This window comes from Rhea pennata, unplaced genomic scaffold (genome assembly GCF_028389875.1).
Source record: "Rhea pennata isolate bPtePen1 unplaced genomic scaffold, bPtePen1.pri scaffold_202, whole genome shotgun sequence".
Lineage (NCBI taxonomy): Eukaryota > Metazoa > Chordata > Aves > Rheiformes > Rheidae > Rhea > Rhea pennata.
The window spans coordinates 1-24,540 of NW_026907670.1; the positions used below are offsets into that span (position 1 = coordinate 1).

The 24,540-nt window shown below is 77.3% G+C and overlaps 4 protein-coding genes across 4 annotated transcripts; all 4 read left to right on the plus strand.

Moving 5' to 3' along the window:
* Window positions 1-2,097: 2,097 nt before the first annotated feature.
* Window positions 2,098-7,050, plus strand: LOC134154293 (keratinocyte proline-rich protein-like). Its single transcript, XM_062601043.1, has 5 exons — window positions 2,098-2,284; window positions 3,119-3,199; window positions 4,542-4,674; window positions 5,524-5,761; window positions 7,015-7,050. Exons 1-5 carry the CDS (start codon window positions 2,176-2,178, stop codon window positions 7,048-7,050), a joined length of 597 nt encoding a protein of 198 aa, XP_062457027.1. The 5' UTR covers window positions 2,098-2,175.
* Window positions 7,051-7,739: 689 nt separating this feature from the next.
* MEN1 (menin 1) lies at window positions 7,740-17,454 on the plus strand. The gene is made up of 11 exons (XM_062601047.1): window positions 7,740-7,766; window positions 9,412-9,899; window positions 11,373-11,581; window positions 12,648-12,776; window positions 13,545-13,585; window positions 13,679-13,766; window positions 14,076-14,212; window positions 14,910-15,033; window positions 15,261-16,043; window positions 16,177-16,200; window positions 16,855-17,454. Exons 2-11 carry the CDS (start codon window positions 9,458-9,460, stop codon window positions 17,323-17,325), a joined length of 2,448 nt encoding a protein of 815 aa, XP_062457031.1. The 5' UTR covers window positions 7,740-7,766; window positions 9,412-9,457; the 3' UTR covers window positions 17,326-17,454.
* Window positions 17,455-17,559: 105 nt separating this feature from the next.
* Window positions 17,560-18,508, plus strand: LOC134154294 (collagen alpha-2(I) chain-like; the record flags this gene model as incomplete). The annotated part of the gene is made up of 1 exon (XM_062601045.1): window positions 17,560-18,508. A coding segment is annotated over one exon (942 nt), but the record flags the coding sequence as incomplete, so codon positions are not given.
* A 1,062-nt stretch (window positions 18,509-19,570) lies between these two features.
* Window positions 19,571-24,282, plus strand: LOC134154295 (mitogen-activated protein kinase kinase kinase kinase 2-like; the record flags this gene model as incomplete). The annotated part of the gene is made up of 9 exons (XM_062601046.1): window positions 19,571-19,732; window positions 20,746-20,803; window positions 21,392-21,482; window positions 21,573-21,614; window positions 22,218-22,296; window positions 22,676-22,723; window positions 23,455-23,497; window positions 23,659-23,731; window positions 24,151-24,282. Coding segments are annotated over exons 1-9 (662 nt in total), but the record flags the coding sequence as incomplete, so codon positions are not given.
* Between the last annotated feature and the right edge of the window lie 258 nt (window positions 24,283-24,540).

Consider the following 24,540-nt stretch of genomic DNA (forward strand, 5'->3'; position numbering starts at 1 on the left):
TGGGTGCTATGGGGTGCAGTGGGTGCTATGGGGTGCAGGGCGGTGCAGGAAGATGCTGTGGGTGCAGCAGGGTGCAGGAAGGTGCTGTGGGGTGCTATGGGGGTGCAGGATGCTGCAGGAAGATGCTGTAGGGTGCAGTGTGGTGCTATGGGGTGCAGTGGGGTGCAGGGTGGTGCAGGAAGATGCTGTGGGGTGCAGGAAGGTGCTATGGGGTGTTATGGGGTGCAGCGTGGTGCTATGGGGTGCAGCAGGGTGCAGGAAGATGCTGTGTGGTGCTATGGGATGCAGCGGGGTGCAATGGGGTGCAGCGGGGTGCAGGAAGGTGCTGTGGGGTGTAATGGGGTGCTATGGGCTGCTGTGGGGTGCAGGAAGGTGCTATGGGGTGCAGCAGGGTGCAGTGTGGTGCTATGGGGTGCAGTGGGGTGCAGGAAGGTGCTGTGGGGTGCAGTGGGGTGCTGTGGGGTGCTATGGGGTGCAGCGGGGTGCAGGAAGGTGCTGTGGGGTGTAATGGGGTGCTATGGGCTGCTGTGGGGTGCAGGAAGGTGCTATGGGGTGCAGTGTGGTGCTATGGGGTGCAGTGGGGTGCAGGAAGGTGCTGTGGGGTGCAGTGGGGTGCTGTGGGGTGCTATGGGGTGCAGCGGGGTGCAATGGGATGCAGCGGGGTGCAGGAAGGTGCTGTGGGGTGCAGTGGGGTGCAGGGGGGTGCTATGGGGTGCAGCGGGGTGCAGTGGGGTGCAGTGAGGTGCTGTGGGGTGCTATGGGGTGCAGTGGGGTGCTCTGAGCTGCCTCCCCCCCCCAGACGTGGACGAGTGCCTGGATGAGTCGAACTGTGTGAACGGGGTGTGCGAGAACACGCGTGGGTCATACGTGTGCACGTGTCCCGCGCCCGCCGTCTACGACCCCGCGCAGAAGAAGTGCGTGGCGCCCGCCGAGACGGGTGAGCGGCCCGGTGTGCGCGGGCGTGTGCGGGCGTGCGAGGGCGTGCGAGGGTGTGTGAGGGGGTGCGTGGGTGTGCACGGGTGTGCATGGGTGTGCGCGGGCATGTGCGGGCGTGCGAGGGTGTGCGAGGGTGTGTGAGGGGGTGCGTGGGCGTGCACGGGTGTGCATGGGTGTGCGCGGGCATGTGCGGGCGTGCGAGGGGGTGCATGGGTGTGCGAGGGGGCGCGTGGGCGTGCGTGGGCGGTGCGCGGGCGTGCGCGGGCGTGTGCGGGCGTGCGAGGGCTTGGCCCACGCCCCGGGGCCGTGCGAGGGTGCTCGAGGGCACGGGGGGCCCGTGCGAGGCTGCAGGACACCGTGCAGGTGCCCAGCGTGGTGCTCGTGGGGCTCATGGGGCTCGTGGGGCTTGTGGGGCTCGTGGGGCTCGTGGGGCCTGTGGGGCTCGCGGGGCTCACGGGGCTCGCGGTGCCTGTGGGGCTCGTGGGGCTCACGGTGCCCGTGGGGCCCGTGGGGCTCGCGGCAGAGCGGGGCGCGGAGCGGCGCGACGTGTGCTGGCAGCGGCGCGGCGAGGACGGGATGTGTGGGGCGCGTGGGGCTCGCGGTGCCTGTGGGGCTCGTGGGGCTCGCGGTGCCCGTGGGGCGCGTGGGGCTCACGGTGCCCCGTGGGGCCCGTGGGGCCCGTGGGGCAGAGCGGGGCGCGGAGCGGCGCGACGTGTGCTGGCAGCGGCGCGGCGAGGACGGGATGTGTGGGGCGCGTGGGGCTCGCGGTGCCCGTGGGGCTCGTGGGGCTCGCGGTGCCCGTGGGGCCCGTGGGGCTCACGGTGCCCGTGGGGCCCGTGGGGCCCGTGGGGCAGAGCAGGGCGCGGAGCGGCGCGCGACGTGTGCTGGCAGCGGCGCGGCGAGGACGGGATGTGTGGGGCGCATGGGGCTCGCGGTGCCCGTGGGGCTCGTGGGGCTCGCGGTGCCCGTGGGGGCGCATGGGGCTCATGGTGCCCGTGGGGCCCGTGGGGCCCGTGGGGCAGAGCGGGGCGCGGAGCGGCGCGACGTGTGCTGGCAGCGGCGCGGCGAGGACGGGATGTGTGGGGCGCGTGGGGCTCGCGGTGCCCGTGGGGCTCGTGGGGCTCGCGGTGCCCGTGGGGCGCGTGGGGCTCACGGTGCCCGTGGGGCCGTGGGGCCCGTGGGGCAGAGCGGGGCGCGGAGCGGCGCGACGTGTGCTGGCAGCGGCGCGGCGAGGACGGGATGTGTGGGGCGCCCCTCGGCGCGCTGCCCCTCTCCTTCGAGGACTGCTGCTGCCGCCTGGGCGCCGGCTGGGGCTACCACTGCCGGCCCTGCCCCCCCCGCGGCCCAGGTCAGCCCGGGGGCCGGGGGGCCGGGGGGGCCATAGGGGCTGGGGGGGTCCATGAGGGTGGGAGGGGTCCATGGGGCACGGGGGGAGGGCAGGGGTCCATGGGACTGGGGGCCATGGGACCCGGGGGGGGGGCAGGGGGTCCATGGAGGCTGGGGGGCCATGGGGGCTGGGGGGGTCCATGAGGGTGGGAGGGGTCCATGGGGCACGGGGGGAGGGCAGGGGGTCCATGGGACTGGGGGCCATGGGACCCGGGGGGGGCAGGGGGTCCATGGAGGCTGGGGGGCCATGGGGGCTGGGGGGGTCCATGAGGGTGGGAGGGGTCCATGGGGCACGGGGGGGAGGGCAGGGGGTCCATGGGACTGGGGGCCATGGGACCCGGGGGGGGCAGGGGGTCCATGGAGGCTGGGGGGCCATGGGGGCTGGGGGGGTCCATGAGGGTGGGGGGGTCCATGGGGCACGGGGGGGGGGGCAGGGGGTCCATGGAGGCTGGGCGGGGCCATGGGACCCCGGGGGTCCAGGGGGTCCATGGGGGCTGGGGGGGTCCATGGGGCCTGGGGAAGCCCCTGGGGTCTGGCGGGTCCCACGGCTGGGGGGTCAGCAGTGGCTGGGGGGGTCCCCGGTTCAGGTCCCAGGGGGCTGTGGGGGTCCTGGGGGCCGTGGGGGTCCCAGGGGCTGTGGGGGGTCCCGGGGGGCTGTGGGGGTTCCGGGGGCTGTGGGGGTCGCTGGGGGCTGTGGGGGTCCCGGGGGGCTGTGGGGTCCTGGTTCGGGTCCCGGGGGTCCCGGGGGCCCCGGGGTGACGGCGCGCCCCCCTCGCCCCCCTCGCCCCCCCCCCAGGGCAGCCGTGCGGCGCGGCGCAGAGCGAGAGCAATTCCTTCTGGGACGTGAGCCCCATGGGGCTGGGGGCGCCCCGCCGAGGTGAGACCCCCCCGGGGGGCCCCCGAAACATCCCCCCGGGACCCCTGCACCCCCGGGGGGGGCCCCGAAACATCCCCCCCGGGACCCCCTGCACCCCCGGGGGGCCCCTGAAACATCCCCCCCGGGACCCGCCGGACCCCTGCACCCCCGGGGAGCCCCCCGAAACATCCCCCCGGACCCCCAGCGCCTCCCCGGGGGCCCCCTGAAACATCCCCCCCGGGACCCCTGCACCCCCGGGGAGCCCCCCGAAACATCCCCCCGGGACCCCTGCACCCCCGGGGAGGGGCCCCGAAACATCCCCCCCCGGGACCCCTGCACCCCCGGGGGGGGCCCCGAAACATCCCCCCCGGGGACCCCTGCACCCCCGGGGGGCCCCTGAAACATCCCCCCGGGACCCGCCGGACCCCTGCACCCCCCGGGGAGCCCCCCGAAACATCCCCCCGGACCCCCAGCGCCTCCCCGGGGGCCCCCTGAAACATCCCCCCCCGGGACCCCTGCACCCCCGGGGGGCCCCCCGAAACATCCCCCCGGGACCCGCCGGACCCCTGCACCCCCGGGGAGCCCCCCGAAACATCCCCCCGGGACCCCTGCACCCCCGGGGAGGGGCCCCGAAACATCCCCCCCCGGGACCCCTGCACCCCCGGGGGGGGCCCCCGAAACATCCCCCCCGGGGACCCCTGCACCCCCGGGGGGCCCCTGAAACATCCCCCCGGGACCCGCCGGACCCCCTGCACCCCCGGGGAGCCCCCCGAAACATCCCCCCGGACCCCCAGCGCCTCCCCGGGGGCCCCCTGAAACATCCCCCCCCGGGACCCCTGCACCCCCGGGGAGCCCCCCGAAACATCCCCCCGGGACCCCTGCACCCCCGGGGAGGGGCCCCGAAACATCCCCCCCCGGGACCCCTGCACCCCCGGGGGGGGCCCCGAAACATCCCCCCCCGGGACCTCTGCACCCCCGGGGGCCCCCCGAAACATCCCCCCCCGGGACCCCTGCACCCCCGGGGAGGGGCCCCCGAAACATCCCCCCCGGGACCCCTGCACCCCCGGGGGGCCCCCCGAAACATCCCCCCGGGACCCCTGCACCCCCGGGGAGCCCCCCGAAACATCCCCCCGGACCCTTGCACCTCCGGGGGGCCCCTGAAACACCCCCCAGGGCCCCCAGCGCCTCCCCGGGGGGCCCCCTGAAACATCCCCCCCGGGGACCCCTGCACCCCCGGGGGGGGCCCCGAAACATCCCCCCCGGACCCCTGCACCTCCGGGGGGCCCCTGAAACACCCCCCCCCCGGGCCCCCAGCGCCTCCCCAGGGGGCCCCCTGAAATATCCCCCCCCCGGGCCCCCCCAGGCGAGGACAGCTCCGAGGAGGACTCCGCCGAGTGCCCCTGCGTCGGCGGCCGCTGCCTCCGGCCCCTGCCCGGGCCGCGGCTGCGACTGCCCCCCCGGCTTCCAGCCCGACCCCAGCCGCACCCGCTGCCTGGGTGAGCCCGGACGCCTGGGCCCCTGGGGGGGAGGGGGGGAGCCCGGGACGCCTGGGCCCCCGGGGGGGGGGGTGGGATGCCTGGGTCCCGGGGACACCTGGGTCCCTGGGGAGGGGGGGGCAATAGGGGCGCCCCGGACACCTGGGCCCCCGGGCAAGGGGGGTGAAGGGGGGGCAGACCCCCCCCCAAGATGCTTTGGGCCCCTGTGGGGCGGAGTGGATGCCACGGGGCAGTGAGGCCCCCGCGGATGCCTGGGTCCCCTGTGGGGCAGTGATGGGTGCCGTGGGGCAGCGCGGCCTCCCCGGACGCCTGGGTCCCCTATGGGGCCATGGGGGTGCTGGGGTGCAGCAGGGCCCCCGTTGATGCCTGGGTCCCACGTGGGGTGGTGATGGGTGCTGTGGCGTGGTGCCCCCCCGAGACGTCTGGGTCCCCCATGGGGCCGGGGGGTGCCGTGGGGGTGGCGTGGCCCCCCCCCCAGATGCTTTGGTCTCCTGTGGGGTGGTGATGGGTGCTGTGGGGCGGCGCGGTCCCCCCGGACGCCTGGGTCCCCCGTGGGGCGGTGGTGGGTGCCGTGGGGCGGCGCGGGGCCCCCGGACGCCTGGGTCCCCCGTGGGGCGGGTGGTGGGTGCCGTGGGGGCGGCGCGGCCCCCCCGGACGCCTGGGTCCCCCCGTGGGGCGGTGGTGGGTGCCGTGGGGCGGCGCGGGCCCCCGGACGCCTGGGTCCCCCGTGGGGCGGTGGTGGGTGCCGTGGGGCGGCGCGGGGCCCCCGGACGCCTGGGTCCCCCGTGGGGCGGTGGTGGGTGCCGTGGGGCGGCGCGGCCCCCCCCGGACGCCTGGGCCCCCCCGCAGACATCGACGAGTGCCGGGAGCTGAACCAGCGTGGGCTGCTGTGCAAGAACGAGCGCTGCGTGAACACGAGCGGCTCGTACCGCTGCGCCTGCAAGCCGGGCGCCGTGCGCTCCCGGCCCCACGGCGGCCGCTGCGTCCCCCAGCGCCGCCGGTAGCCCCCCGCCGCCGCCGCCCCGCCCGCCCCCGGCCCAGTAAAGGAACGCCGGGAACCGGCCCGCCCGCGCCCCGCTCCTTCTTTGTGGGGGGGGATATGGGGGGGGGCGCCTTTTGGGGCACTTTGGGGGGCAGTTGGGGGACGGCTCCTGGCCTTTGGGGGCACTTGGGGGGCAATTGGGGACAGTTCCTGGCCTTTGGGGGCACTTGGGGGCCATTTCTGGCCTTTGGGGACACTTGGGGGGCAATTTGGGGACGGTTCCTGGCCTTTGGGGGCACTTGGGGGCCATTTCTGGGCTTGGGGACACTTGGGGGGCAATTTGGGGACGGTTCCTGGCCTTTGGGGGCACTTGGGGGCCATTTCTGGCCTTTGGGGGCACTTGGGGGGCAATTTGGGGACGGTTCCTGGCCTTTGGGGGCACTTGGGGGCCACTTCTGGGCTTGGGGGCACTTGGGGGGCAGTTGGGGGACGGTTCCTGGCCTTTGGGGGCACTTGGGGGCCATTTCTGGCCTTTGGGGGCACTTGGGGGGCACCTTGGGGACAGTTCCTGGCCCTTAGGGCCGTTTTGGGGACATTTCTAGGCTTTGGGGGCACTTCGGGGGCAGTTCTTGACCTTTGGGGGCTTTTTGGGGGTCACTCTCAGAGCATTTCTGGCCTTTGGGGCACTTTGGGGATAGTTCCTGGCTTTCGGGGCTCTTCGGGGGGCACTTTGGGCCGTTCCTGCCCTTTGGGGCACCGGGGGGGGTCATTCCTGGGCCTTTGGGGCTCTTGAGGGGCTGCTCTTGGTCTTGGAGCATTTTGGGGGCACTTTGGGCGCAGTTCCAGGCCTTTGGGGCACTTTAGGGGAAGTTCGCGGTCTCTTGGGGCATTTGGGGGGCATTTCTGGGCTTTGGGGGCACTTTGGGGGCAGTTACTTGCCTTTGAGCCCATTTCTTGGCCTTTTGGGGCATTTGGGAGCTTTTCTGGGCTTTGGGGCTCTTTGAGATACGTTCTCGGCCTTTGGGGGCACTTCGGGGGGTAATTTGGGGACAGTTCTTAGTCTTGGGGCACTTTGGGGGCAATTTGGGGCGAAGTTCTGGGTCTTTGGAGCCCTTTGGGGGGGTCCTGGTCTTGGGGCGCTTTTATGGCACTTTAGGGGCATTTCTTGGCCCTTGGGACACTTTTGGGGGAAGTTCTTGGTGGTTAGGGCACTTTTGGGGGGCAGTTCCCGGCCTTCGGGGCCCATTTGGGGGCACTTTGGGGGCAGCTTGCAGCCCCAGGGCCCCTTTTGGGGCACTTCCCGGCCTTCGGGGCCCTTTGGGGGCAGTTCTGAGCCTTCGGGGCCCCTTTGGGGGCAGTTCCCGGCCTTCGGGGCCCTTTGGGGGCAGTTCTGAGCCTTCGGGGCCCCTTTTGGGGGCAGTTCCCGGCCTTCGGGGCCCTTTGGGGACATTTCTCAGCCTTTGGGCCCCTTTGGGGGCAGCTCTGAGCCCTCGGGGCCCCTTTTGGGGCAGTTTGCAGCCTTTGGGCCCCTTTGGGGGCAGTTCTGAGCCCTCGGGGCCCCTTTTGGGGCAGTTTGCAGCCTTTGGGGCCCCTTTTGGGGCAGTTTGCAGCCTTTGGGCCCCTTTGGGGGCAGTTCTGAGCCCTCGGGGCCCCTTTTGGGGCAGTTTGCAGCCTTTGGGCCCCTTTTGGGGCAGTTCTGAGCCCTCGGGGCCCCTTTTGGGGCAGTTTGCAGCCTTCGGGCCCCTTTTGGGGCAGTTCTGAGCCTTCGGGGCCCCTTTTGGGGGCAGCTCCCGGCCTTTGAGGTCCTTTCCGGGTCAGCTCACCACCCGGGCCCACTCCGGGGCACGCTGGGGGGCAGCTCGTGGCCCCCGGGGCCCCTTTTGGGGGAAATTCTCGGCCTTTGGGACCCTTTCGGGGTGTGTGGGGGGGTCGCGCCTCCCTCCCGCCCGCGCTCCCAGAAGCCCCCGCGCGCGACCCGGCGGGACTGCGATTCCCGGCGGCCCCCGCGCGCCGGACTACGATTCCCGGCGGCCCCCGCGCGCGGCGTGTCCGCCCCGGTCCCGTGGTGCCCCGCGCGCGGCAGGGCCCGCGCTGCCCGGCGGCGGCTACGGTGAGGGGCAGCGGGGCCGGGGGGAGCTGTGGGGCTCGCCCGGAGGCCGAGGGGCTCTGGGGCAGCTCGGGGGCGGGGTTGCCGTTGGGGGGCTGTGGGGCGCGGGCTGTGGGGCCGGGCGGGTGAGGGGTCTGCCCCTGCCGCCTCCCCGCAGCGTGCGGGCCCCGCTCCAGCCTTGCCCCACGGAGCGCGGGGGCCTCCCCGCCCGCCCCCTTCCCCTGCCCCACGGGGCCCCGCCGGGCCGCCTTCCCCTGCCCCACGGTGGGTTCGGGGCCCCGCCCGCCCCCTTCCCCTGCCCCACGGTGGGTTCGGGGCCCCGCCCGCCCCCTTCCCCTGCCCCGCGGTGGGTTCGGGGCCCCGCCCGCCCCCTTCCCCTGCCCCACGGTGGGTTCGGGGCCCCGCCAGGCCTCCTTCCCCTGCCCCGCGGTGGGTTCGGGGCCCCGCCCGCCCCCTTCCCCTGCCCCACGGTGGGTTCGGGGCCCCGCCCGCCCCCTTCCCCTGCCCCACGGGGCCCCGCCGGGCCGCCTTCCCCTGCCCCGCGGTGGGTTCGGGGCCCCGCCCGCCCCCTTCCCCTGCCCCACGGGGCCCCGCCGGGCCGCCTTCCCCTGCCCCACGGTGGGTTCGGGGCCCCGCCCGCCCCCTTCCCCTGCCCCACGGTGGGTTCGGGGCCCCGCCCGCCCCCTTCCCCTGCCCCACGGTGGGTTCGGGGCCCCGCCAGGCCCCCTTCCCCTGCCCCACGGTGGGTTCGGGGCCCCGCCCGCCCCCTTCCCCTGCCCCACGGTGGGTTCGGGGCCCCGCCCGCCCCCTTCCCCTGCCCCACGGGGCCCCGCCGGGCCGCCTTCCCCTGCCCCGCGGTGGGTTCGGGGCCCCGCCCGCCCCCTTCCCCTGCCCCACGGGGCCCCGCCGGGGCGCCTTCCCCTGCCCCACGGTGGGTTCGGGGCCCCGCCCGCCCCCTTCCCCTGCCCCGCGGTGGGTTCGGGGCCCCGCCCGCCCCCTTCCCCTGCCCCGCGGTGGGTTCGGGGCCCCGCCAGGCCCCCTTCCCCTGCCCCGCGGTGGGTTCGGGGCCCCGCCCGCCCCCTTCCCCTGCCCCGCGGTGGGTTCGGGGCCCCGCCGGGCCCCCTTCCCCTGCCCCGCGGTGGGTTCGGGGCCCCGCCGGGCCCCCTTCCCCTGCCCCACGGGGCCCCGCCGGGCCGCCTTCCCCTGCCCCACGGTGGGTTCGGGACCCCGCCAGGCCCCCTTCCCCTGCCCCACGGCCCGGCTGGGGCCCCGCCGGGCCGCCTTCCCCCCAGGCCCCCTTCCCCTGCCCCACGGCCCAGCTGGGGCCGTGCTGGAGCCCCCTCCCTTGGCCTTCGGGGCCTTCCTGGACCTGTGGCCCTGCACACAGCTGGAGCCTTTGCCTCCGCTCCCCCTGCCCCACAAGGCCCTCCTGGACCCCTTCCCCTGCCCCATGGCCCAGCTGGGGCCCTGCCAGACCCCCTTTGCCCTCCCCACGGCACATCTGGGGCCCTCCGCAACCCCCTTTGCCCTCGCCACGGCACATCTGGGGCCCTCCGCAACCCCCTTTGCCCTGCCCCACGGGGGGAGGGGGCAGGAGGGACGACGACCCTCCCTGACCTCCTGCTCTCGGTCTCGCCCTGCCCCGCAGCGCGTGCGGGCCCCGCCTGGCCCCCCCCGCCCCGCGCCCCCCGGCCATGGGGCTGAAGGCCTGGCAGAAGGCGCTGTTCCCGCTGCGCTCGGTGGGCGCCGTGGTGCGGCTCTTCGAGGCGGAGCTGCGCCAGCCCGAGCCCGACCTGGTGCTGCTCTCGCTGGTGCTGGGCTTCGTCGAGCACTTCCTGGCCGTCAACCGCGTGCTGCCCACCAACGTGCCCGGCATCAGCTTCGAGGCCCGCCCGGGCCCCGAGCCCCACACGCTCGCCTACTTCCCCGTGGCCGAGCTGTCCATCGTGGCCGCCCTCTACGCCCGCTTCACGGCCCAGATCCGCGGCGCTGTCGACCTCTCGCTCTACCCCCGCCCCGACGGCTTCTCCTCCCGCGACCTCGTCAAGAAGGTCTCCGACGTCATCTGGAACAGCCTCAGCCGCTCCTACTTCAAGGACCGGGCCCACATCCAGTCGCTCTTCAGCTTCATCACAGGTGAGGGGTGCTGGGGGCCGCCCCATGGCAGCTGGGGGGGCCTGGGAAGGCCTTGTGGGCCACCCCACGGCAGCTGGGGGCCACCCCATGGCGGCAGGGGGGCCTGGGAAGGCCTTGCGGGCCACCCCGCGGCAGCTGGGGGCCACCCCATGGCAGCTGGGGGGGCTGGGAAGGCCTTGTGGGCCACCCCACGGCAGCTGGGGGCCACCCCATGGCGGCTGGGGGGGCTGGGAAGGCCTTGTGGGCCACCCCACGGCAGCTGGGGGCCGCCCCATGGCAGCTGGGGGGGCCTGGGAAGGCCTTGTGGGCCACCCCACGGCAGCTGGGGGCTGCCCCATGGCAGCTGGGGGCCGTCCCATGGTGGCTGGGGGGCCTGGAAAGGCCTTGCGGGCCACCCCATGGCAGCTGGGGGCCACCCCATGGCGGCAGGGGGGCCTGGGAAGGCCTTGTGGGCTGCCCCACGGCAGCTGGGGGCTGCCCCACGATGGCTGGGGGGCCTGAGAAGGCCTTGTGGGCTGCCCCACGGTGGCTGGGGGCCGCCCCACGGTGGCTGGGGGGCCTGGGAAGGCCTTGTGAGCCACCCCATAGCTTCTGAGGGGCCTGAGAAGGTCTTGTGGGCCACCCCATAGCCACTGGGGTCTGCCCCATAGCCACTGGGGGGGCTGCCGCACAGCGGCTGGGGGATCTGGGCAGGCCTTGCTGTCCACCCCAAAGCTGCTGGGGGCTGAGGGCTGCCCATGGGGGCTGCCCCACGGTGGCTGAGGGAGCCTGCAGGCCGCCCCACAGTGGCCGGGTGTCCTTGTGGGCCGCCCCATGGCGAGAGCTGACGCCATGGGGCTGCCCCATGGTGTCTGGGGCCCTGGAGAGCCCTTGCAGCTGCCCCACGGCAGCTGGGGCACTGTGGCACGACCCTGCAGAGCCCCGGCCCCCTCGTGAGCCCTGGCGGCTGCCCCACGGTGTGTGGGGTCCCCGGGAGCCCCGGGAGCCCGGCCCCATGGCGCGTGGGGCCCTGGGAGCCCGGACCCACGGCATACAGGGCCCCGGGAGCCCGGCCCCACGGTGTGTGGGGTCACCTGGGGCCCCGGGAGCCCGTCCCCACGGCGCGTGGGGCCCCGGGAGCCCGGCCCCCCGGCATACAGGGTGCGTGGGGCCCCGGGAGCCCGGCCCCCCGGCATACAGGGCCCTGGGAGCCCGGCCCCACGGTGTGTGGGGTCACCTGGGGCCCCGGGAGCCCGGCCCCACGGCATACAGGGTGCGTGGGGCCCTGGGAGCCCGGCCCCCCGGCATACAGGGCCCCGGGAGCCTGGCCCCACGGTGTGTGGGGTCACCTGGGGCCCCGGGAGCCCGTCCCCACGGCGCGCGGGGCCCTGGGAGCCCGGCCCCACGGCGCGCAGGGCCCCAGGAGCCCTGGGAACCCGGCCCCACGGCGCGCAGGGCCCCGGGAGCCCGGCCCCACGGCGCCGCCGCCCGCAGGGACGAAGCTGGACAGCTCGGGGGTGGCGTTCGCGGTGGTGGGCGCCTGCCAGGCGCTGGGGCTGCCCGACGTGCACCTCGCGCTCTCCGAGGACCACGCGTGGGTCGTGTTCGGGCGCCAGGGCGAGCAGACGGCCGAGGTCACCTGGCACGGCAAGGGCAACGAGGACCGCCGCGGGCAGACCGTGCACGCCGGCGTGGCCGAGCGGGTGGGTCCCGGCGCCGCGGGGCGGGGGGCCGGGCCGGGCCGGGCCGGGGGGCGGCCGTGGGGCTGGGCCGGGCTGGGTTGGGGGTGGCCGTGGGGCTGGGCCGGAGGGGACGGCCGTGGGGCTGGGCCGGGCTGGGTTGGGGGTGGCCGTGGGGCTGGGCCGGAGGGGACGGCCGTGGGGCTGGGCCGGGCTGGGTTGGGGGTGGCCGTGGGGCTGGGCCGGAGGGGACGGCCGTGGGGCCGGGCCGGGCTGGGTTGGGGGTGGCCGTGGGGCTGGGCCGGAGGGGACGGCCGTGGGGCCGGGCCGGGCTGGGTTGGGGGTGGCCGTGGGGCTGGGCCGGAGGGGACGGCCGTGGGGCTGGGCCGGGCTGGGTTGGGGGTGGCCGTGGGGCTGGGCCGGGCTGGGTTGGGGGTGGCCATGGGGCTGGGCCAGAGGGGACGGCCGTGGGGCTGGGCCGGGCTGGGTTGGGGGTGGCCATGGGGCTGGGCCAGAGGGGACAGCCGTGGGGCCGGGCCGGGCCATGGGGCGGCCGTGGGGCCGGTGCTGAGCCCCCCGCCCCGCGCAGAGCTGGCTGTACCTGAAGGGCTCGTTCGTGCGCTGCTCGCGGGGCGGCCGTGGGGCCGGCGCTGAGCGGGGGGCCGGGCCGTGGGGCTGGGCCGGGGGGCCGGGCCGGGCCGGGGGGCGGCCGTGGGGCGGCCGTGGGGCCGGCGCTGAGCCCCCCGCCCCGCGCAGAGCTGGCTGTACCTGAAGGGCTCGTTCGTGCGCTGCTCGCGGGGCGGCCGTGGGGCCGGCGCTGAGCGGGGGGCCGGGCCGTGGGGCCGGGCCGGGGGGCCGGGCCGGGCCGGGGGGCGGCCGTGGGGCGGCCGTGGGGCCGGCGCTGAGCCCCCCGCCCCGCGCAGAGCTGGCTGTACCTGAAGGGCTCGTTCGTGCGCTGCTCGCGGGGTGGCCGTGGGGCCGGTGCTGAGCGGGGGGCCGGGCCGTGGGGCTGGGCCGGGGGGCCGGGCCGGGCCGGGGGGCGGCCGTGGGGCGGCCGTGGGGCCGGCGCTGAGCCCCCCGCCCCGCGCAGAGCTGGCTGTACCTGAAGGGCTCGTTCGTGCGCTGCTCGCGGCACATGGAAGTGGCCTTCATGGTCTGCGCCATCAACCCGGCCATCGACCCGCACACCGACAGCCTCGAGCTGCTCCAGCTCCAGCAGGTCCGGGGGGCGGCCGGGGGGCAGCCAGGGGGCCGGGGGGCAGCGGGGAGCGGCCGCGGGGGCTGCTGGGGGGCAGCGGGGGGCAGCCATGGGGCTGCTGGGGCAGCCAGGGGGCTGCCAGGGGTCCAAGGGCTGGGGGGCAGCCGGGGGGCTGTCAGGGGCTGGGAGTCTGGCTGTGGGGCTGGGGGGGGAACTGAGGGACCAGGGGGCCGGCTATGGGGCTGGGGGGGGAACTGAGGGAGCAGGGGGCTGGCTGTGGGGCTGGCTGTGGGGCTGGGAGGGAACTGAGGGACCAGGGGGCTGGCTGTGGGGCTGGGGGGGGAACTGAGGGAGCAGGGGGCTGGCTGTGGGGCTGGGAGGGAACTGAGGGACCAGGGGGCCGGCTATGGGGCTGGGGGGGGGAACTGAGGGAGCAGGGGGCTGGCTGTGGGGCTGGCTGTGGGGCTGGGAGGGAACTGAGGGACCAGGGGGCTGGCTGTGGGGCTGGGGGGGGAACTGAGGGAGCAGGGGGCTGGCTGTGGGGCTGGCTGTGGGGCTGGGAGGGAACTGAGGGACCAGGGGGCTGGCTGTGGGGCTGGGGGGGGGAACTGAGGGACCAGGGGGCTGGCTGTGGGGCTGGGGGGAAAGCTGGGACGCTGACTGTGGGGCAGGAGGCCTGGGGCAGGCTATGGGGCTGGGAGGGCTGGCTGGGGGGGCAGACTGGGGAGCAGGGGGTTGGCCATGGGGCGAGCCGTGGGGCAGCGCCGAGCCCTCTGCCTCCCCTTGCAGCGCCTGCTCTGGCTGCTCTACGACCTGGGGCACCTGGAGAGGTAGGAGCGGGGCCGCGCCGTGGGGCCGGACCCCCGCGCCGTGGGGCCGGAGCCCCGTGCCGTGGGGCTGACCCCCCGCCGGCCCCACGGCAGGTACCCCATGGCCCTGGGCAACCTGGCTGACCTGGAGGAGCTGGAGCCCACGCCGGGGCGGCCGGACCCCCTCACCATCTACCACAAGGTGGGCGGGGGGCCGCGCCGTGGGGCGGGGGGCCGCGCCGTGGGGCAGGGGGCTGCGCTGTGGGGCAGGGGCCACCCCGACGCCGGCCCCACGCCCCTGCCCCCCGCCCAGGGCATCCTCTCGGCGCGCACCTACTACAACAACGAGCACATCTACCCCTACATGTACCTGGCCGGGTACCACTGCCGCAACAAGAACGGGGGCGGGGGGCCGCGCCGTGGGGCGGGGGGCCGCGCCGTGGGGCAGGGGGCCGCGCCGTGGGGCAGGGTCCACCCCGACGCCGGCCCCACGCCCCTGCCCCCCGCCCAGGGCATCCTCTCGGCGCGCACCTACTACAACAACGAGCACATCTACCCCTACATGTACCTGGCCGGGTACCACTGCCGCAACAAGAACGTCAAGGAGGCGCTCGAGGCCTGGGCCGACACGGCCACCGTCATCCAGGAGTGAGCGGGGGGCCGCCGGGGGGCTGCCGTGGGGCGGGGGGCTGCCGTGGGGCTGGGGGACGCCCCGCGCGGCCGTGGGTGAGCCCGGGGCTGGGCTTCCTCCAGGGTCCCCGTCCCTGCCCCGTGTCCCCATCGCGCCCTGTGCCTCTGGGGCCTGTTGGGGTCTCCTCCTCGGTGCCATGGGGCTGCCGTGGGGCGGGGGGCTGCCGTGGGGCTGGGGGCTGCCGTGGGGCTGGGGAGCGCCCCGCGTGGCTGTGTGTGAGATGGGGCTGCGCTCGCCCCAGGGCCCCTGTCCCTGCTCGGCCTCCCCATCGCGTCCCCATTGCGTCCCCACGGCTTCCCGGTGCTGTGGGGCGGCCATGGGGTGGGGAGGCAGCTGTGGGGCTGGGGGGTCCCCGTCCCTGCCATGCATGAACCTGAGGCTGCGCTTGCCCCGGGGCCCCCATCCCTGCCCGGCGTCCCCATCGTGTCCCCAGGGAGCCACTGTGGGGCAGGGAGGCGGCCGTGGGGCAGCCGTGGGGCTGGGGGGTCCCCGTCCCTGCTCTGCATGAGCCCGGGGCTGCGCTCGCCCCAGGGTCCCCGTCCCTGCCCGGCATCCCCATCGCATCCCCGTGGCTTCCCGGCGCTGTGGGGCGGCCGTGGGGCGGGGAGGCAGCTGTGGGGCGGCCCCCCGGACGCCCCCCGCCCTGCCCCACAGCTACAACTACTGCCGGGAGGACGAGGAGATCTACAAGGAGTTCTTCGACGTGGCCAACGACGTGATCCCCAACCTGCTCAAGGAGGCGGCCAACGCGGCCGAGCCGGCGGGCGCCGGCGCCGAGGTGGGGGGCGCGGGGGGGGGGGAAGGACCCCTGCTTGTGGGGCACCGCCTTGGGGGGGCAGGGGGAACCCCGCTTGTGGGGCGCAGCCTCGGGGGGGAGAGGGGAACCCCGCATGTGGGGTGCTGTCTCGGGAGGGGCAACACCCCATGTGGGGCGCAGCCTCGGGGGGGGGGGCCACCCCGATTGGGGGTGCCCCACTGACGCCGGGGGGGGGGGGGCCTCGGCAGGCAGCCCCCTGCCCGGGGGGGGTCTCGGCGCTGCAGGACCCCGAGTGCTTCGCCCACCTGCTGCGCTTCTACGACGGCATCTGCAAGTGGGAGGAGGGCAGCCCCACGCCGGTGCTGCACGTCGGCTGGGCCACCTTCCTCGTGCAGTCCCTGGGCCGCTTCGACGGGCAGGTGGGTGCGGGGGGGTCCCGGGGGGGTCCCGGGGGGGGTCCGTGGGTCCCGGGGGGGTCCGTGGGTCCCGACGGCGCCGGAGGGCAGCCCCACGCCGGTGCTGCACGTCGGCTGGGCCACCTTCCTCGTGCAGTCCCTGGGCCGCTTCGACGGGCAGGTGGGTGCGGGGGGGTCCCGGGGGGGTCCCGGGGGGGGTCCGTGGGTCCCGGGGGGGTCCGTGGGTCCCGGCGGCGCCGGGGGGCAGCCCCACGCCGGTGCTGCACGTCGGCTGGGCCACCTTCCTCGTGCAGTCCCTGGGCCGCTTCGACGGGCAGGTGGGTGCGGGGGGGTCCCGGGGGGGTCCCGGGGGGGGTCCGTGGGTCCCGGGGGGGTCCGTGGGTCCCGACGGCGCCGGGGGGCAGCCCCACGCCGGTGCTGCACGTCGGCTGCGCCACCTTCCTCGTGCAGTCCCTGGGCCGCTTCGACGGGCAGGTGGGTGCGGGGGGGTCCCGGGGGGGTCCCGGGGGGGGGGGTCCGTGGGTCCCGGCGGCGCCGGGGGGCAGCCCCACGCCGGTGCTGCACGTCGGCTGGGCCACCTTCCTCGTGCAGTCCCTGGGCCGCTTCGACGGGCAGGTGGGTGCGGGGGGGTCCCGGGGGGGTCCCGGGGGGGGTCCGTGGGTCCCGGGGGGGTCCGTGGGTCCCGGCGGCGCCGGGGGGCAGCCCCACGCCGGTGCTGCACGTCGGCTGGGCCACCTTCCTCGTGCAGTCCCTGGGCCGATTCGACGGGCAGGTGGGTGCGGGGGGGTCCCGGGGGGGTCCCGGGGGGGTCCGTGGGTCCCGGGGGGTCTGTGGGTCCCGGCGGCGCTGGGGGGCAGCCCCACGCCGGTGCTGCACGTCCTCCCAGGGCCCCCGTGGGGGTCCCCGGGGTCCCCCCCGTCCTCCTAGGGTCCCCCCCACCCCCCTGGGGTCCTCCCTGCCCTCCTAGCCCGTCCTGGGGGGTCCCCGGGGTCCCCCCCGTCCTCCTAGGGTCCCCCCCCACCCCCCCGTATGTCCCCAGGGTCCTCCCTGCCCTCTTATTCCCCCCCACCCCCCGGGGGTCCCCGGGGTCCCCCCGACCTCCTAGGGTCCCCCCCCACCCCCCCGTATGTCCCCAGGGTCCTCCCTGCCCTCTTATTCCCCCCCCATCCTCCGTGGGTCCCCGGGGTCCCCCCCGTCCTCCTAGGGTCCCCCCCCACTCCCCGGGGGTCCCCGGGGTCCCCCCCGTCCTCCTAGGGTGCCCCCCACGCTCCGGGGGGTCCTCCCTGCCCTCCTAGCCCTTCCCGGGGGGGTCCCCGGGCCCCTCCTGCGCCCCCCCGCCCCCTGCCCGGGGGTCCCCGGGCTGCCCCCGCCCCACTGCTCCCAGCCGGGGCAGCCACGGCCCGTGTCCCCCCCCCCGGCCCCGCAGGTGCGGCAGAAGGTGACGCTGGCGTCGCGGGACGCGGAGCCGCCCGAGGACGAGGAGCCGGGCGGCGAGGAGGCGCGCGAGGGCCGGCGCCGCGGCCCCCGCCGCGAGTCCAAGCCCGAGGAGCCCCCGGCGCCCAAGAAGGCGCCCGAGCGACGCCGGCCCGGCTCCGGCCCGCGGCCCGAGCGGCCGCCGGGCGACGAGGCCCCCGCCGGCCCCGCCGCCGCCGCCGGCCCCCCCGCCGCCGCCGCGCCGCCCCCCGCCGCCGCCGCCGCCGCCGCCGCGGGGCCCGTGCTCGTCTTCCAGAGCGAGAAGATGAAGGGGATGAAGGACCTGCTGCGCGCGCCCAAGATCAACTCCAGCGCCATCAAGCTGCAGCTCACGGCCCAGTCGCAGGTGCAGCTCAAGAAGCAGAAGGCTTCGCCCAGCGACTACACGCTCGCCTTCCTCAAGCGCCCGCGCAAGGTGCTCTGAGCCGCCCCGCGCCGGCGGGCGGACGCGCGGGCGGGCGGACGGACGGACGGACGCCCCGGCGGCGGGGCGGGGGGGTGGCACCCGTCCCGGGGAGCTACGGGGCGGGCGCAGCCGGAGCGTCCGGGAGGGGGTGACACTGGGGACGGGGCGGGGGGGGAGCTCTGGGGTGCTCCGGAGCTGTGCTGGGAGCTGTGGGGTGCTTCAGGGGGAGGGTCCTTGGGTCACTCGGGGGGATTTGGGGTGCTCCAGGGGTCCCTGGGGTCACTCGGGGGGATTTGGGGTGCTCCAGGGGGGGTCCTTGGGTCACTCTGGGGGCCTTTGGGGTGCTCCAGGGCCCCCCCTTGGCTCACTCTGGGGCCTTTGGGGTGCTCCAGGGGTCCCTGGGGTCACTCTGGGGGATTTGGGGTGCTCCAGGGGGGGTCCTTGGGTCACTCTGGGGGCCTTTGGGGTGCTCCAGGGGTCCCTGGGGTCACTCTGGGGTGCTCCAGGGGTCCCTGGGGTCACTTTGGGGGCCTTTGGGGTGCTCCAGGGCCCCCCCTTGGCTCACTCTGGGGCCTTTGGGGTGCTCCAGGGGTCCCTGGGGTCACTCTGGGGTGCTCCAGGGGTCCCTGGGGTCACTTTGGGGGCCTTTGGGGTGCTCCAGGGCCCCCCCTTGGCTCACTCTGGGGCCTTTGGGGTGCTCCAGGGGTCCCTGGGGTCACTCTGGGGTGCTCCAGGGGTCCCTGGGGTCACTTTGGGGGCCTTTGGGGTGCTCCAGGGCCCCCCCTTGGCTCACTCTGGGGCCTTTGGGGTGCTCCAGGGGGTCCCTGGGGTCACTCGGGGGTGCTCCAGGGGGTCCCTGGGGTCACTCGGGGGGATTTGGGGTGCTCCAGGGCCCCCCCTTGGCTCACTCTGGGGCCTTTGGGGTGCTCCAGGGGTCCCTGGGGTCACTCTGGGGTGCTCCAGGGGTCCCTGGGGTCACTTTGGGGGCCTTTGGGGTGCTCCAGGGCCCCCCCTTGGCTCACTCTGGGGCCTTTGGGGTGCTCCAGGGGTCCCTGGGGTCACTCTGGGGTGCTCCAGGGGTCCCTGGGGTCACTTTGGGGGCCTTTGGGGTGCTCCAGCCCCCCCTTGGGTCACTGCGGGGGGTTGGGGTGCTCTGGGGGGGTCCTGGGGTCACTCTGGGGGATCCGGGGGTGACGGGGGCTGGGCTCGGGGCGCTCCGGGGCTGTTTGGGGGGGTCCTGGGGTGCTGCAGACACCGCAGGGTGCGGGGGGGGGTCCTTGGGCTGCCCCCACGTGCGCCCCGCCCCCCCGCCTTTAGCCGCCGCGTCTCGTTTGGGGCAATAAAGCACGTTTTTAGCTCTGGCGCCTGGTGTTTGTTTATTTGGGGGGGGGGAGTGGGCGGGGCTTGGAGCGCGGTGGGCGGGGAAGGAGGTGGGGCCTGGGCGGGCAGTGGGCGGGGCCCGACGGCGCCGTGGGCGGGGCCGCAGGCGGGTGGGTGGAACCTGTGTGTGGGGGGGGGAGGGGAGGTTGGGGAAGTGGGCGGGGCGCGGGTAGGCGGGGCCTGGGAGCGCCGTTGGGCGGGGCAGGAGGCGGATGGGCGGGGTCTGGGCACGCCGGGGCGGAGCCGGGACGGGTGGGCGGGGCCTGGGTCCGCCGTGGGCGGGGCCGGGGCGCGGAGCGGCGCTTCCTGGCGGGGCCGCGGGCGCGCCGGGGGCGGAGCCGGGGGCGGAGCCGGGCCGGGGTGGGCGGGGCCGGCGGCGCGGCGCTTCCTGGCGGGGGCGGGGCCGGGGGCGGAGCCGGGGGCGGGTGGGCGGGGCCGGGGCGCGGCGCGGCGCTTCCTGGCGGGGCCGCGGGCCGGGGGCGGGGCCGGGGGCGGAGCCGGGGGCGGGTGGGCGGGGCCGGGGCGCGGCGCGGCGCTTCCTGGCGGAGCCGCGGGCCGGGGGCGGGGCCGGGGGCGGAGCCGGGGGCGGGTGGGCGGGGCCGGGGCGCGGCGCGGCGCTTCCTGGCGGAGCCGCGGGCCGGGGGCGGAGCCGGGGGCGGAGCCGGGGGCGGAGCCGGGCCGGGGTGGGCGGGGCCGGCGGCGCGGCGTTTCCTGGCGGGGCCGCGGGCCGGGGGCGGGGCCGGAGGCGGGGCCGGGGGCGGGTGGGCGGGGCCGGGGCGCGGCGCGGCGCTTCCTGGCGGGGCCGCGGGCCGGGGGCGGGGCCGGGGGCGGAGCCGGGGGCGGGTGGGCGGGGCCGGGGCGGGGCGCGGCGCTTCCTGGCGGGGCCGCGGGCGCGCTGGGCCCGGGCGCTGCCGCCGCCGCCGCCACCATCATCATCATCATCATCATCATGAGCCTCCTGCGGGACGTGTCGCTGCTCGACCCGCGGCTCCGCTACGAGCTGCTGCAGCGCGTCGGGGCCGGCACCTACGGCGACGTCTACAAGGTGCGGGGGGGGCACCGGGGCCGGGGGGGACGAGAGCGGGGGGGGCACCGGGGACCGGGGGGGACCAGAGCGGGGGGGCACCGGGGCCCGGGGGGGGACCAGAGCGGGGTGGCACCGGGGCCGGGGGGGACCAGAGCGGGGGGGGGCACCGGGGACCGGGGGGGGACGAGAGCGGGGGGGGCACCGGGGCCGGGGGGGACGAGAGCGGGGGGGTCACCGGGGCCGGGGGGGACCAGAGCGGGGGGGGCACCGGGGACCGGGGGGGACCAGAGCGGGGTGGCACCGGGGCCGGGGGGGACCAGAGCGGGGGGGGGCACCGGGGACCGGGGGGGGACCAGAGCGGGGGGGGGCACCGGGGCCTGGGGGGGGGGCACCGGGGACCAGAGCGGGGGGGCACCGGGGACCGGGGGGGGACCAGAGCGGGGGGGGCACCGGGGACCAGAGTGGGGGGAGCACCGGGGCCGGGGGGGGGACACCGGGGCTGGGGGGGGTCCCCAGTGGGGGATACTGGGACCTAGGAGGGCCCTGGGAGGGTGCCGGCCTTGAGGGGAGGGTCCCGGGGGGGGACACTGGGCCTGGGGGGCCCCTGGGGGGCCCCTGAGGGGGGGCTGGCCTTGGGGTGGGGGGCCCAGGGAAGGACACTGGGCCTGGGGGGGCTCCGGGAGGGGGCACTGAGTCTGGGGGGCTCTGAGGGGGGGGGGCCTGGGGCTGGGGGGAGGGGTCCTACGGGGTGCTGGGCCTTTGGGGGGGGGGCCCAGGGGGAGGGAAGCACTGGAGTCTAGGGGGGCTTGAGGGGGGGGGGACTCTTGGCCCTAGGGGGGGTCTTTGGGGGGGGGGGATACCTGGGCCCTGGAGGGTCCCGGGGGGGATCAGACCTGGGGGGTCCTGGAGGGGTCCCTGGGGTTCTCTCTGGGGTGGGGGTGGGGAGTCTGGACACCCAGGTCCTCCTGGGGGGGGGCGTTTGGGGGGGTCCTTTCCAGGTTCCCCCCCCCCGACCAGCCGCTCTGTTCCAGGCCCGGGACACGGAGACGGGGGAGCTGGCGGCCATCAAGATCGTCAAACTGGACCCAGGTGCCCCCCCGGGACCCCCCGAGACCCCTCCCCCCTTCAGACACCCCCCGGGACCCCCCCCAAGGACCCCCCCAACCCCCTGGTATCCTCTCCCTGGGATCCCCTCCCCAAGGGATTCCCCCCCCCCGCAGGGTCCCCCCTGACGCTCCTTCCTCGGGACCCCCCAGCCCCCCCCCCCCCACAACCCCCCCCGCCCTTCCCTCAAGAGGGGCCCGGACTCCTGGGCCCCCTCCCTGGCTGGTATTCGGGCCTGGGTCCCCTGCTGCGGGGTGGGGAGTTGTGAGGGGGGGGAGTTGTGGGCCCCCCCCCCGGCCGCCTGGGCCCCCCCCGGCCGCCTGGGTCCCCACGGCCGCTGCGCCTGCCCCGGACGCCTGGGCCCCCCGGACGCCTGGGCCCCCCCCGGCCGCCTGGGTCCCCATGGCCGCTGCCCCCCCCCCGGCCGCCTGTGTCCCCCATGGCCGCTGCCCCCCCCCCCCGGCCGCCTGGGCCCCCCCCCGGCCGCCTGGGCCCCCCCCGGCCGCTGCGCCTGCCCCGGCCGCCTGGGCCCCCCCCGGCCGCCTGGGTCCCCACGGCCGCTGCGCCCGGCAGGCGACGACGCCGGCTCCGTGCAGCAGGAAGTGGCGACGCTGCGGCAGTGCCGGCACCCCAACGTCGTGGCCTATCTCGGGAGCTACCTCCGGTGAGGGGGGGCCGGGGGGGGGGCCGGGGGGGGCGCAGCCCCCCCCCCCCTCCGCTGGCTGATCCCCCCCCCCCCCGCCCCGTGCCACAGGAACGACCGGCTCTGGATCTGCATGGAATATTGCGGGGGGGGGCTCCCTGCAGGAGGTCTACCTGGGTGAGCGCGGGGGGCCGGACGCCGGGGCCCCCCCCCCCCCGGGCGTGGAGGGGGGGGGCAGAGTTGAGCGGGAGCCCCCTGGGTGTGGGGGGGGCAGGGCAGAGCGGGAGCCCCCTGGATGCTGGGGCCCCCCCCGGGTGTGGAGGGGGGTGCAGGGTGGAGCGGGAGCCCCCCCGGATGGCTGGGGCCCGGAGGGGGTGCAGGGTGGAGCCCCCCCCCCCCCCCCCCGGACGCCTGGGCCCCTAGAGGGGGTGCAGGGTGGAGTGGGAGCCCCCTGGGTGTGTGGGGGGGCAGGGTGGAGTGGGAGCCCCCAGGATGCCGGGGACCCCCGGGCATGGGGGGGGGGTGCAGGGTGGAGTGGGAGCCCCCCCTGCCCCCCCCCCCCGGACGCCTGGGCCCGCCGGGGCGCCGGGCGGAGCCGGGTGCCAGCGCACCTGCGGGGCCCAGGCGTCCGGGCAGGATGTTGCGACGAGCCGGCGCCTCGTCCCCGGTTTCCTGTTTGCGCCGGGAGCCGGTTCCTGGGGGGGGGGGGGGGGGGGCAGGGCTGGGGGGGCGCTGGGGGCGCTGGGCCCCCCCCAGCCCCTCCCGTCTCCGTCCGCAGCCGCGGGGGCCCCTGGCCGAGACGCAGATCGCCTACGTGTGCCGGGAGACCCTGCAGGTGGGCGCCGGCCCGGACGCCTGGGCCCCCTGCGCGGGGCGGGGGGCGGGGGCTCCCGGACGCCTGGGCCCCTTGGATGGAGTGGGCTGTGGGGGGCGGCTCCCGGATGCCTGGGCCCCTTGGACGGGGTGTTGGGGGGCTCCCGGACGCCTGGGCCCCCTGGATGGAGTGGGCTGTGGGGGGCGGCTCCCGGATGCCTGGGCCCCTTGGACGGGGTGTTGGGGGGGCTCCCGGACGCCTGGGCCCCCTGGATGGAGTGGGCTGTGGGGGGCGGCTCCCGGATGCCTGGGCCCCTTGGACGGGGTGTTGGGGGGGCTCCCCGGACGCCTGGGCCCCTCGCTGGCGCCCCCAGCCCCCCTCAGGCTCCCGCCTCCCGCAGGGGCTGCAGCACCTGCACAGCAAGGGCAAGATGCACCGGGACATCAAGGTGAGCCTGACCCACGGCTCGGCCCCACGGCCCCCTCGACCCACGGCTCGGCCCCCACGGCTCGGCCCCACGGCCCTCCCGACCCACAGCTCGGCCCCACGGCCCCCCTCGACCCACAGCTCGGCCCCACGGCCCCCTCGACCCACGGCTCGGCCCCACGGCTTGGCCCCACGGCCCTCCCGACCCACAGCTCGGCCCCACGGCCCCCTCGACCCACGGCTTGGCCCCACGGCCCTCCCGACCCACGGCTCGGCCCCACGGCCCCCTCGACCCACGGCTCGGCCCCACGGCTCGGCCCCACGGCCCTCCGACCCACAGCTCGGCCCCACGGCCCCCTCGACCCACGGCTCGGCCCCACGGCCCTCCTGACCCACAGCTCTGCCCCACGGCCCCCTCGACCTACGGCTCTGTCCCACGGCCCTCCCAACCTATGGCTCTGTCCCACAGCCCTCCCGACCCACGGCTCTGCTCCACGGCCCCCTCGACCCACGGCTCGGCCCCACAGCTCTGCCCCACGGCCTTCCGACCTACGGCTCTGCCCTACGGCTCGGACCCACAGCTCTGCTCCGCAGCCTTCCCGACCCCCGGCCCAGCCCCCCTCTGCCCCGCGGCCCTGCCCCACGGCTCAGACCCCCTCCGCCCCCCCGCCCTGCCCCACGGCTCAGCCCCACTGCAGCCCTGCCCCGCAGCCAGGCCTCCTCCCACTAACTGCCCCCTTTCCCCCCCCGCAGGGAGCCAACATCCTCCTGACCCACAGCGGGGACGTCAAGCTGGGTCCGTCAGCCGCCAGCCGGACGCCTGGGCCCCCTCCGGGGGTGGCGGGCGTCTGGGGCGCGCGGCGGGGGTTGGGGGAGGCGTTTCGGCCGCAGCCGGACGCCTGGGCCCCCCCCCGCAATGGCCTCCCCCCCCCCAACCTCTGTGCCCCCCCCCACCAGCGGACTTCGGGGTCTCGGCCGAGCTGACGGCGTCCGTGGCCAAGCGCAAATCCTTCATCGGGACCCCTTACTGGTACGGCCGGACGCCGGGGCCCCTCCCGGGGGGGGGCGCTGCTGCGGCCGGACGCCTGGGCCCCACCGGGGCCCCCTCCCCGGGGGGGGGGGGGGGCTGCTGCGGCCGGACGCCTGGGCCCCACCGGGGGGGGGCTGCTGTGGCCGGACGCCTGGGCCCCTCTGGGGTCCTCTCCCCGGGGGGGGCCGGACGCCTGGGCCCCTCTGGGGTCCCCTCCCCGGGGGGGGGGCCGGACGCCTGGGCCCCTCTGGGGTCCCCTCCCCGGGGGGGGGGGGGCGGACGCCTGGGCCCCACCGGGGCCCCCTCCCTGGGTGGGGGCTGCTGTGGCCGGACGCCTGGGCCCCTCTGGGGTCCTCTCCCCGGGGGGGGCCGGACGCCTGGGCCCCACCGGCCGCGCTGGCCCCCCCCCCCTCCCCCAGGATGGCCCCCGAGGTGGCGGCGGTGGACAAGAAGGGCGGCTACAACGAGCTCTGCGACGTCTGGGCCATGGGCATCACCGCCATCGAGCTGGCCGAGCTGCAGCCCCCCCTCTTCGACCTGCACCCCATGAGGTGGGGCCGCCCCCCCGCGCCCCCCGCCCGGGCGCCCCCCGCCCGAGCTGCCCCCTAAGCCGCCCCCCTCGCCTGCCCCCAGGGCCTGATGCTCATGTCCAAGAGCAGCTTCCAGCCCCCCAAGCTGAAGGACAAAACTCTCTGGTGAGTCGGGGGGGGGGGGGATTTTGGGGTGCAAAAGGGGTATTTGAGGTACAGGGGGGTGTTTGGGGTGCAAAAGGGGTATCTGGGGTGCAGTGGGGTAGTTTGGTTTGGGGG